The following is an 11,699-nucleotide window of genomic DNA, read 5'->3' on the forward strand; positions in this document are numbered from 1 at the left end:
ATGGTGTAAAATGAAATGGGTGGGCTCTATGAACTCCCACCTTTGTCTTGGGGACTGATCTCATGCTTGATGATGGATTTAATGTTGGTTTAATGCTCAAAATGGTAGATTAATGGTGTATTAGTAGTAGAAACTTCAAGGGGTGCATGGAGTAAAAAGTTCCGATTCTGCCCCTGCTTTGAACGTACCTATTTCTGCAGAATTTTGGGGATTTAATGGCTTATATATGATGTTTATATGTTGTATAGATGGTGTAAAAAATTTCATTGAAAAATATTGAGGTTTGGTGGGTCAAATGAATCGATTTCACAAAGCTAGTAAATCTGGAACTGTTCCCGTAATGCTCTGACCAGTTTTCGTGTTTCGGCCATAACTTTGTGCTACGACGTCGAAATCGAGTGCTGTCAGTGGCATTTGAAACTAGACATTTCCACCTTTCTGACGGTATAAAATATACATTCTGGTTCCATGTATGAGAGCCGAACCAACCATTTAAATTCGGCTGTTCTGTTTCTCTGTTTTCCTGGAACGAAATGCTGGTGCTGCAACTTGTGGCTCGAATTCGAGCTAGTTGTGTGCCAAATTTGAAAATGATTTCTTCTGTGAAATTTTAGCTCTACGAATTTATTTTCCAATGCCATAAACCATGCCCAATTCCGAGTTAATTTGAGTGATTTATGATCAAAATACGGAACCTGCCCTGCTCTTGAAAACCCTAACTTTTGGACAGATTTGATGCAAGGCTTGGTGTAGACTTGCTAACTGAATATTTTGGTGCTAAACACTTATGAAATGTGCCATGAATGTTCCTTAGTCTTTGCCTACACTAATGAGCCATGTTTGAGGAATTTTTCCTTGACCAAATGTTTGGAATGGAAAACAAAAGGCTCATGGCAGTTTTGTCTTAGGATTTTCGAAACTTTGGTTGTTTGAGTGACTACCTTCCCGAAGGTATTTTTCCATGAAATTTGGTAGAGGGATACTCTTTATATAGGAGTATTATACTGCCAAATTTTGTACCAATCCAAGTCCATTTCGATACCTAACTAAAGTCCCAAAGTTGGAAGCTCAAATCTGGAAATTTGTTCACCAGTTTTGAATTTTTCCCTAACTTTGAGCTACCGTATCTCGGTGCTCGAAACTCCGATTCTTGATCCACTTTTTCTGTTAAAAACATTACTTGCAACTCTAATTGAGTTATATATTTCAGAGGCTAGTTCGCAACGTGTGAATTTTGCCGAACTTCCAAAGTTAGCGAAAAACCAACCCCAACACAACCTTAAGTACTCTGAAACAGTAACTTTGAGCCCATTTTTGAATATCTTCCATTTAGAATCATGGAAAAGTGTCTTCTAAGAACTTTTAGTACTTTCAAAGAGGTTTCCAACGGTACCAAGTTTTCCAATTTTTGACATGTAGGATGTGAGATACGATTTTTCAAAATATCGTATCAAAACTGAAAATTTTTCGGATTCCAAAGGAAGGGAGTTTTCAAGCACTCCTTATTCCTTCGATATTACTTGAACGTTTTATACTTGATTTTCCAAAATAAAAACTCAATCGCTCTTGTACTTTAAGAAACTCTAATTGAACCTCGATTTACGAGTAATTGAGGTTCGTTTTGATGAAATTTTCTTAGATTGTACTAACATACAATCTTCCTTGATAATTGGGGCACGTGAATGATAATACATTATATTTTGCTCAGGTGCACTCGAGGACCTTCAAGAGGATCCTACAGTGAACACTTGAACTTCCAGAAAATATTTCTTCTTGATTTGCTCGGTGAGTGTCAAGTGTATGGCTACTTGAACTCTATGGACTTGATTCATGCTTGGCTTACCTGATTACATGCTTAGCCTACTTGATTTTGAAAAATGGAGTCGAGTGTGTACTTTATCGCACTCGTTCTCATTTGAAACAAATGACTCATGCTTAACATGTTTTGCCTGGTTTACATGACCTGAAATACATGCTTAAACCTGTCGAATGCTTTATTACATGACATGGTATGCTATGGCTGCATACGTCGTTGGAGTGAATCTCCTCGACACTTACATGATACATGGGGGACGCCCAAACTCATAAGCCGACCTTGGAACTCGAGCCGGCATGGGTTTGGTCGGGTACCTTGGTGAGCCATGAGAATCACATGATAAGCTTGATCTATTTGAGAGATCTTGCTTGGCATACTCGTGGAGTATAGCCTTATAAATGTCGTGCGGGCCCGAAGTGGTATAGGGTGGATGGATGAGAAGTAAGTGGTGATCTACGGTTTGAAAATATCAACCCGGTTGACGGAGAGTCATCGCGGGAAGATATACGAATGAACTGGCAAAACAAGTGGAACTTAGCTCCTGAGAGCTACTATATCCTTGAATTGTTTCTGCTTACTTTCACTGGCTTTATTAATTACTTGTAATTATCTCTTAAACTGTTATTTGGGACTGTTATCTGGACTACGTGCTTGCATGTGTGTTCTTGGCCTCATGAGCGTTTTGCTCACCCTGTAGATTTGTTTTCCTTAACAGGATTGAACTCGGAGATGTATTGGAGAAACCCTCCTGATGTGCTTTTGTTTAGGGTTTCTATTACATTTTGGCTATGTCTTGGTTTTTGGGTTGTACTTTTGGATTTGAAATGTAACTTTTGGGGCATGATGTATATTTGGGATTCATGATGTACTTTGAGCACCAGACGTGTGGGTTGGATAATGGATGACTGTTGTTAAGTTTGAACGCTTCCGCATTTACTATATTTAAGTTATTTACTTGTGTTGTGTAGACCGATAATAAGCTTGAATGGAATTGCTTGAGTCCTGGCGAGAGCTGGGCAGGCGTCCCGTGGATACCCTTTGGTTCGCCTTAGGGAGAAGTGGGGGCGTCACAGGATAGCTACCCTAGAGCCGTCAACCGCATTTGATGGTATTTAAATCCCTCCCTTCAAAATGAGCACTTCATACGTGCATACGTTTTACTTTATAGCCCCTAATTTTTTTTTACTTTTAGTGGTTGTCATACCACTCTTCCTTATTTAAGATTAGGATTGATTCACTTGGACATATGGCCGTGGCACGACGTGCGCATAGCAATGTCCTAGGGATCACTCCAACCACCGACTTTTAGGCATTGGGATTCATGTCTAAAGGTATGGGAGCCTGAAAACCTCATCGAGTCTAGATGCATTAGTGAGCCAATCTCATGCATCCATGATAGAAATTGCCTAAGTTAGGGTCAACTTATCCGAATAGGAACACTAGGCATGAAGGGAGGGATTCCACCTCTCTTTCCTTATTTCTCTTTCTTTTCGCTTTTTGTATCATTTAAACTACTTAACGTGTTATGTGTTATGTGTTGAACTAACTTTTCCTTGTTTTCTCTTCTATTGCATTCACAAACATCAGAGAATAAGAGTTCTGGAGTGATACTTTTTTAGAACCTACCCTCTTAGATAGGCTATTGCACGTTTAGATTCCGATGTATTGCATTCGTAAGTTAATAATTGCATATCATTTTAGACTCGCCCTGGCATACACCATCATATTCACAAGCAAATTGGCATTCATTTCTTAAGCTTGACTTAAAGAAGTATAACTGCCGAAACTTGTAGCTTCCAAATTTGTTTTCTAGTCTCATAATGCAGTTGAATATTTGTGCACCGAATTGATTCATGTATAGAATGATAATGCCGTGGCTTCATTTGCTCAATAAAATTTTTTTAAAAAGCCATGAGACCACTTTCCTCTTGATTGTTGTTCACTCCAAAGGAATTAGAAGCATGCAACTTTCTACCATTTCCATTTACTTTCCATGAGACATTAAACTGGCAGGCATCAAAATTGGGCACTTGCAATGAATTGTCAATTGCCAAAACCCACTGCCAAGCGGTGGAGAATTTTTTTTTAGGCAAGTTCCTTGGACATTGGACTGCTCACCTTCCTTATGACCTTTAATTGCTTCCAAAACCATGTGCCAATCAAAACTGGTCTACTGCCTAGACCGAACATTCAACCAAGCACCATTATAGCAAACTAAAAAAACTGCTAAAATCAACTTGTAAACAATTGGAAGCTATCAACTTAGCCGGCTTTTAGAAACCAATTCCGTAATACTCAATTCCTGTAATTTCCAAATGAACCTTGATCTCCTTTTTTTTTTCTATTGCATGGCTTGAGCTCTATATAAAAGAAACCAATGGGATCCCTTACGGCTTCAAGTACAGCTAAACAATAAGATCCCTTACTGTTTGAGCTCTCTAATTTCTCCTTGCGGCTTCGAACACAGCTAAACAAATCGCAGCATCGTGGGAAGAGAGCAAACCAGAAAAATTCTTGACACCACCGAGGTAATCATCGAGCCTCCTTTTAGTCTTGATTTCCAGCTTTTTTTTTTTTTTTTTAACACTCGCACAATGTTTGCCAAATGGGCTATTTTTCTTTCATTTTTTTTTTACCACATAGTATCCAGGGATCCAAGATTCTCTTTTTAACTCAATAGACATATTGCATGTCACTGCTGCAAATTTGATTCTCGTGCACCCTTTATTGCTGAAAAATTGCATGTGTTGCTTGTTCAATTGACCCAATGAGACTTAGTGCACATAGGGACTGCCTGCCTTTGATTCATGCTTGACCCCCTATCTCAAGTCAATTTCGGACTTCATTGTCACTTTGCATGTGAATTGGCATCATATGAAGATACGAAATTTATAAGCACCAATTCCTTTTTTTTTTAGACTCGAACGGCGAGTACCATGTCCCCGACTTGAAAGGAGCGACGCCGAACTTTCTTATTAAAAGCTCTAGAGAGACGGGCTTGATAGCATTCCAGATTTTGTTGGGCCTCTAATCTCTTTTCATCTAAAGCTTCCAATTCTTCCAGACGCAGTCGAACATTTTCTTCCTCCGTGAGCCCTTCTGGGATAGCAATTCTCAAAGAAGGAATTTGTTGCTCAAGGAGCAGGACAACTTCTACACCATAGACTAAGGCATATGGTGTGGCCTGCGTTGGAGTTCGATATGTGGTGCGATAAGCCCAAAGAGTTTCGCCAATCCTTTCGTGCCAATCCTTCTTTGATTTAGCCACCACTTTTTTCAACAAGTTACATAAAGTTTTGTTGAATGCCTCTGCAAGGCCATTGGCGGGGGCATTATACATGGAGGACTTGCGTTGCTTGAGATGAAATTTTTCACACAACTTATCCATGTCCCTTAGGTCATATGTTTCATTTCAAATTGCATTTTTTTTTTCCAAAAGGGGAAAACTCCCCAACTTTTATTAATTGCAAACGCTAACAATACGAAGGAGGGAAAAGTCCCAACCTTCAATACATGCCAGAGAACTAGGAGTACTATTCCTAAACATTAAAGTTGCGAATATATGGATAACCAATTGCATCCAAATTAATCAACGACCGAGCTCTACTTGGAAGTTGCTGATGAGATTGGAAAGTAACATATGGACTCTCCAGAGATAAAGAAGCTAAGTTGTCTGCCACGGCATTCGCCTCACGATAAATATGTGTAATGGTCCCCTTCACCTTGCATAGTAACAATCGAATTTGACTTAAGACGCTACACAATGGCCACTTACCAACAGATTGACTAGTAACCAACCGTACCAACGCTAGTGAATCCACTTCCACCAAAATATCTGACAACCCTGTTCCAACACACCACTGTAGACCAGTTAACAATGCTAAGCCCTCCGCATGTACCACCTCATATTCCCCGAATTCCTTATAAAAAGCACCAAGCATCTTCCCTTCAAAATCTCGTATCACTCCACCGCCTTTAGACAAACCATTTGACACACTTGCATCGGTGTTAAGTTTGATTGACCCAAATTGCATATTTAATTGTTTTGATAAATTGGCATCATGCATAAACTCTAGGAGGGAATGCCGCATAGGGGATCCTCGATAGGAATAAACCACCTTATGTCCCGGATACTTAATCCAAGGAGACTTGCTATAGACACCAAAATTTTAATTTTAATTATTTATTATTTATTATTATTTTATTTAATTGACTAAATGATAGTAGTGTTCATTTTTGCTTATTGGGTTCATTATTTCTATTTCTAAGATATTTTGCATTAAATTTTTGAAAAAGGAAAATTTTCACAAAAAGTTGTTTTTAATCCTATTAGATTCAATTTGAAAAAAAAATACATAATTGACATTGGAAAATTGTCAAATTTGTTTTTAAGTGGTTTTGAAAAAAAAAACAACAAACAACAAAAAAAAAGGGAGGTTCACGCGCGCGTCTTCTTCTATCATTTGCTAGTACGAGAACCAGACCTCGCCGCTGGAAATAAGACGCAACAAAATGGGATTTTTCTTCATTTTCCTTTTCTCCAAAATTACCCATACACAATGCCACCTCACTCACTAGAAGACATCAAGAAGCTTCTGGAATGAAACCATCAAATGGCTAAGAAACCTGCCAGCAAAACAAGGGTTTCATCGGCACCCTTGAAGGTAGGTTTTAGTAGCATTCGCTCCATATAAAAGCTGAGGAAAAGACAGCCAGAGGAGAGGATTTTTTTTGGGGAGTGGCGGCTAGGATAAAGAGGATTAACTACGGGAGAGAAAGAGGGTGGCGGCTAAAAAGAGAGAAAAAGAGGTGGCGGCTGAGTGAGAAGAAAGCAGGCAAGAAAAGGGGCTAGGAAACAGAAAAGAAAAGGAGAAGGATAGAAAACCAGAGGGAGAGTTTCGGGCAAGCAAAAACTGGGTAACGGCTGAGAGGGAAAAGGAGCTGGTGAAAGGTTTCGGGGCTGAGAGCAAGAAAAGAGGAAGCTGGAAAAAGAAACCAAGCAAGAAAAATCGAGAGAAAAAAAGGGTTTCGTTGGAGCTTCGGGGAAGAGGTCTTCGGCTGAGGAAACCAGAAAAAGAGGAAGGAAAAGACTGAAAAAACTAGAGGACGGGGGTTTTGGGCTGAGAGTTTTCAAAGAGGAAAAATGAGAAGAGAGCTTGGCGGCTGAACTCTGGGGGCTGAGGAAGAAGAACGAACGGAAAATAAAAAAAGGAAAAAAAGGCGGCTGGTGTGAAGAGGGTTTCTGGGCAGAGGAAAAGGGAGTTGCGGGGAACAAAAGAAAGAAAGGAAGAACAGACGGGGAAGGAGAGCAAGAAACCGGAGGGGAAAAGAGTGCTTCGGCCGTGAGCTTGAGGAAGGAAGAAATAAGGAAGAGGCTACGGGCAGTGCAAGAAGGGGAGGAAGAAAAGGGTTTTGGGCGAGAAAGAGAGAGAGAGGTGGCTGAGGCAAGAAGGAAATGGCGAGGGGAAAGAGAGCTTGGAGTTGCAGACAAGGGAGAAAGGAAGGGAAACCGACCATCTACTTTCGCTCACTCAAATCCAATCCAAAAAGCTTCCTTAGGTATCTTCTTAAACTGATTTCTTAGCTCTTTCCATTTTCCTTCGTGGCTGAGCTGTGTTCTTGCGTTTTTTTTTTTTGTGTTTTGTTGTTTGTGTCGCTGCTGATGCTTGTAGTTGTTTGCTGTTTTATGTGTTTTTGTTTGTCTCTATTGCTTTAATCTTGCCTATGGAGTGTTTTTGTCATTGGATTTTGTTAAGAAGTGAGTTTGAATTCTTGGTGTTTAGTCTTTTGGTGAATACATCAATGGGCTTTGCGTTGCTGAGTGAAAATTTCTGGATTCGCATAAGTTTCTGGCATTGCAAAAGCTACGAAGAAGATGACTTCGATATTTGCATACTCTTTCCTCTGATTTTTGGTGTGTAAATATAAGAGTTTTATGGGCAAAAAGTAAAAAGAAGGCTTGGTGATCTTGTGGCCTTGCTCCAAATTTTGGTTGTTTGAGCATTACTTGCGTTTGGATGAAAAGAGGAACCCAGAAAGAAAATTGCAGAAAGTTTTCGGTTGAAGAAGATGAGTTCTTCGTGGGTTTGCATGGAAAATTTTCTAAAAATGCAATCTAACCCCTCAAGTTGCCCTTATTCTGTTTTGGCCCAGAAAATTAGAAAATTTAATCAATTTTGTCCATTTTAAATGTTAATTTCATTTGATATGATTTAATAAGATTATTTGGATAGATTATTTGTGATTTTGGGATGAATTTGAAGGTTTAATAACTTTTGATAACTTTATAATTTGGATTTGGATTTTTAGTGGAATTTTGGGAAATTTTGTCGTATAATTGTAGAAAATGGGTTTTTATTTATTTTTTGTGAATTTTATCATTTGATTGGTAGTTTCACTTTAAGCCCTTAATTTTAATTTATTTCCTTTTAGGCCCTTAATATTTGTAATAATAATAAATTGACCCCTCAACTTCTTTAATTCTTTCAAATAGGTCCTTGTTTGTTTCAATTTAATGAATAGGGGTTGTTTAGTTTATTTGAATGCTTTGAGTAATTCAATTTCGTGTTTATTTCCATTTCATGTGATTATTTGTTAATTAAAATGATGCCTTGACCTTTTCTTTACTTTTGGAGGGTAAATAAGTAATTTCATTTCATTAGGGCACCAATCCAAGGGAGGTACACTCTACCCCTTATTTTGATTTTTACTTGACCCTATGTGCCCCTATGTGACTTTATATGCTTAATTGCATGCCTTTTGAATGTCTTCATTTCATTTATTTATTTATTCGCTTTACTTGTCTTAATTTTGTATATTTATTTTAGCTCAATTTTGATTATTTGAAAGGCATTTAAATGCCAAGTTGTAATAGTTAGGGGATTCAAGACCTGTATTTAGATAGAATATGTAATAGTTAGGGATTTATTTATTTTATTCCTCCCCCCCTAAATTGTAGTTAGGGCCCCAAGTGTAATAGTTAGGGCTTTATTTGCTTTAATTGCTTGTGTGTTTTGCATGCTTATGTGTTACGTGTTATCCACTTTCTTAGGGCCTTGCATTTAGATATCATGATTATGTGTTATGTGATATTATGTGTTTACATGCTTTTATTATGTTTTACATGATTAGTTAGTTATAATTAATGTGTGACGTCTCCACACTAGTCCAACGCTAGTTGTGGCATCTTTTTTCGATTTCTCACTAGTCCAACGCTGGTGAGAACTCGTAGACATGGGCTAGTTCAACACAAGACCTTTAGGAACCATTCACACGCTAGATCATGTTTGTTTGACTACACTACATTTTCATGCATATTTTTCACTTTCTAGGGTTTTTTTTATCATTTTTGCATGACAACCCCCCTTATACGTATATCTCTTACCCCATGTTTCCCCTTATACGTATATCCCTTATCCCATATTCCCCCTTATATTTTTATTCCCTATCCCTATGTGTGAGACATAACATTAGATTTGCATTCCATTTAAGAATTATAATTAGGCTAGTACATTTGCATGATTAGATAGGAGAAATACCCTTTGAATATGGGATATGGACGAGTTTGGCTCTCTAGCCTTAGCACGCTCGTATTCCCTCTATAAAAGGGAAAATTGAGTCACGAATTTTAGTTCTCCGCACCCGTTATGATGCATTTCTCTAGGTCATGTATATTTGTATAATTATTATTTTTCTTTTCTTTACTTGGAGTCTCATATTTTGCACATTCGTGACCTCTTCAAATAGTTACTCTTGGGTAACACAATTAATGTGATTTGCACCAATTAAGCTTCGAAGAGACATGTTGACCCTGATACACTAGGTTTCGGTTTTGCATTCATATAGTACATCCGAATGTGATAAATTTTTAGGTTAAAATAAGAAAATCTTTGACTAAATCACGCAAATAGCCTTGGTTAGGTTGAAAGGGTGCCTTGGATTTTTATCCTTGCCTTCCCTTTCTTCAAATGTGACTCCCGAACACATTTCTCTGATTTTCGAGGACTTGGAGTCGTTTAAAAAGGGTTTTTTCTACTTTTTCTTTAAAAATTCATTTTTAGGTGACTTGGTACATCTTAACACAATACCAAGTGGCGACTCCTATTTTTCATTAAAACCCTTTTTAAACTATTATTTTGGGTCAAAATCGTCGCATTTTTAATTCCCATTTAGACCCACATTTCTTTATTCATTTTTCTAAAAACAAAAATTCATTTTTTTAAATAAAAAACTCATTTCTCAAATAAAAAATTAATCAAGATTCATTCTTTTATTAAAAATTCATTTTTTACTCAAAAATAAATCAAAAATCCATTTTTCTAAACACTTTTATTTTTCATTTAAAAATGGGGCGCGACACTTGCACGTTTACATTTTTGTAACATCCGGAGGGGTAGTGCACAAGGTAAGGTAGGATCCGTTCATTTTCATAGAGCGATATTTTGTACATTATAATACGAGCCTCTAACACCCATTTTTTGACCCATTTTATCAAATTGGTAAAATCCTTTGCATAAAGGACTTTAAATTAAATAAATTCATGAATGACTCCTCATTATTGAGGCAATAAATGAATCAAAGCCAAAATCTTGATTTTAGAAGGCTTCTAGACTAATGCATCGCATTGAATTTTTTGAAACTACCAATGGGTAGATAATTCAATCGATTTTTGAATAAACCATCAATTCTATTCAATCCATTTGACCAATTTATTCATCAACTTTATCCAATCCATTTTATCAATTTAGTCATTTTTGAATAAATCATTAACTCCATTTCATCTATTTGATCAATTCATTCACTTTTAGAACAATTTAGTCATTTTTAGGACAATCTAGTCAATTTTTAAATAAACCATATCAATTCCATCCATCCCATTCTTACAAGTTTATTTGCATCTAGGATATTGAGTCGTTTTTGTTGGATAAGCCATTCACTCCATCTGATCTATTTGATCAATTTATTTCATTCAATTCAGTTGACCAGTTTATTCATTTTTAGGACAATTCAGTCAATTTTGAATAAATCATTAATTCTATTCAATGCATTTGACTAGTTTACCTATTTTTATGGCGATCCAGTCAATTTTTGAACAAATCATCAATTTCATCCGATCCATTTGACCAGTTTATTCATTTTTAGGACAATTCGGTCAATTTTGAATAAATCATTAATTTCATTCAATACATTTGACCAGTTTACCTATTTTTAGGGCGATCCAGTCAATTTTTGAACAAATCATCAATTTCATCCGATCCATTTGACCCGTTTATTCTCTTTTAGGGTTTCGATCTAAAGTTCACTGAATAAACTAGTTGAGATGTTGCAATCCTTTCAAGAGTAGGCTCTTTCACACATCACTTTATGTGTTAATCAAAGTAATCAATCCATTCGGACTTTATCCTCATTTTGTTAAGACTAATGTTTCTTCTCACCCCAATCGGTCAAATTTTTCAAATTATTTTTCACTCGAATCAGATTCATCAGGTATTGTATGGTGCCTACCCTAGAGGATTGCATTCTCATTCTAGGCCTACCTTTGGCACAAAAAGGGCTCCCCAATAGGACATGCATCCGAATTACTTTAACTTTTACTGACTCCCGTCTTTGTATTTTTCTTTTCCTTTCTTTTATCAGCGATTAATCAAGAGGGGAATCTCAATAAGGTTTTTCCTAAATTCTCAGGTAATTGCAAATATAGCTGCACGAAAAAGCCCCATCATTGCATGATCACGTAATCGAGTTTTGAGAAATAGTGTAAACATGAGTACATATCCTGAATCGTCCGATAGGTCAGCAACGACGCCAACAGCTGACCTTGCAAATCTAGGAGCTCAAATGAGCGAAGTGTTAAACAAAGTCAATGAGTTAAGTATGGAGGTGA

At 37.2% G+C, this 11,699-nt stretch overlaps 1 protein-coding gene across 1 annotated transcript; it reads right to left on the reverse strand.

The window, feature by feature from the left end:
* Nucleotides 1-4,730: 4,730 nt before the first annotated feature.
* LOC140005544 (uncharacterized) lies at nt 4,731-5,204 on the reverse strand. Its single transcript, XM_072046551.1, has one exon. The coding sequence runs from the start codon at nt 5,202-5,204 to the stop codon at nt 4,731-4,733; it is 474 nt and encodes a 157-aa protein (XP_071902652.1).
* Between the last annotated feature and the right edge of the window lie 6,495 nt (nt 5,205-11,699).

This window comes from Coffea arabica, chromosome 4e (assembly GCF_036785885.1).
Source record: "Coffea arabica cultivar ET-39 chromosome 4e, Coffea Arabica ET-39 HiFi, whole genome shotgun sequence".
In the NCBI taxonomy this organism is placed as follows: domain Eukaryota; kingdom Viridiplantae; phylum Streptophyta; class Magnoliopsida; order Gentianales; family Rubiaceae; genus Coffea; species Coffea arabica.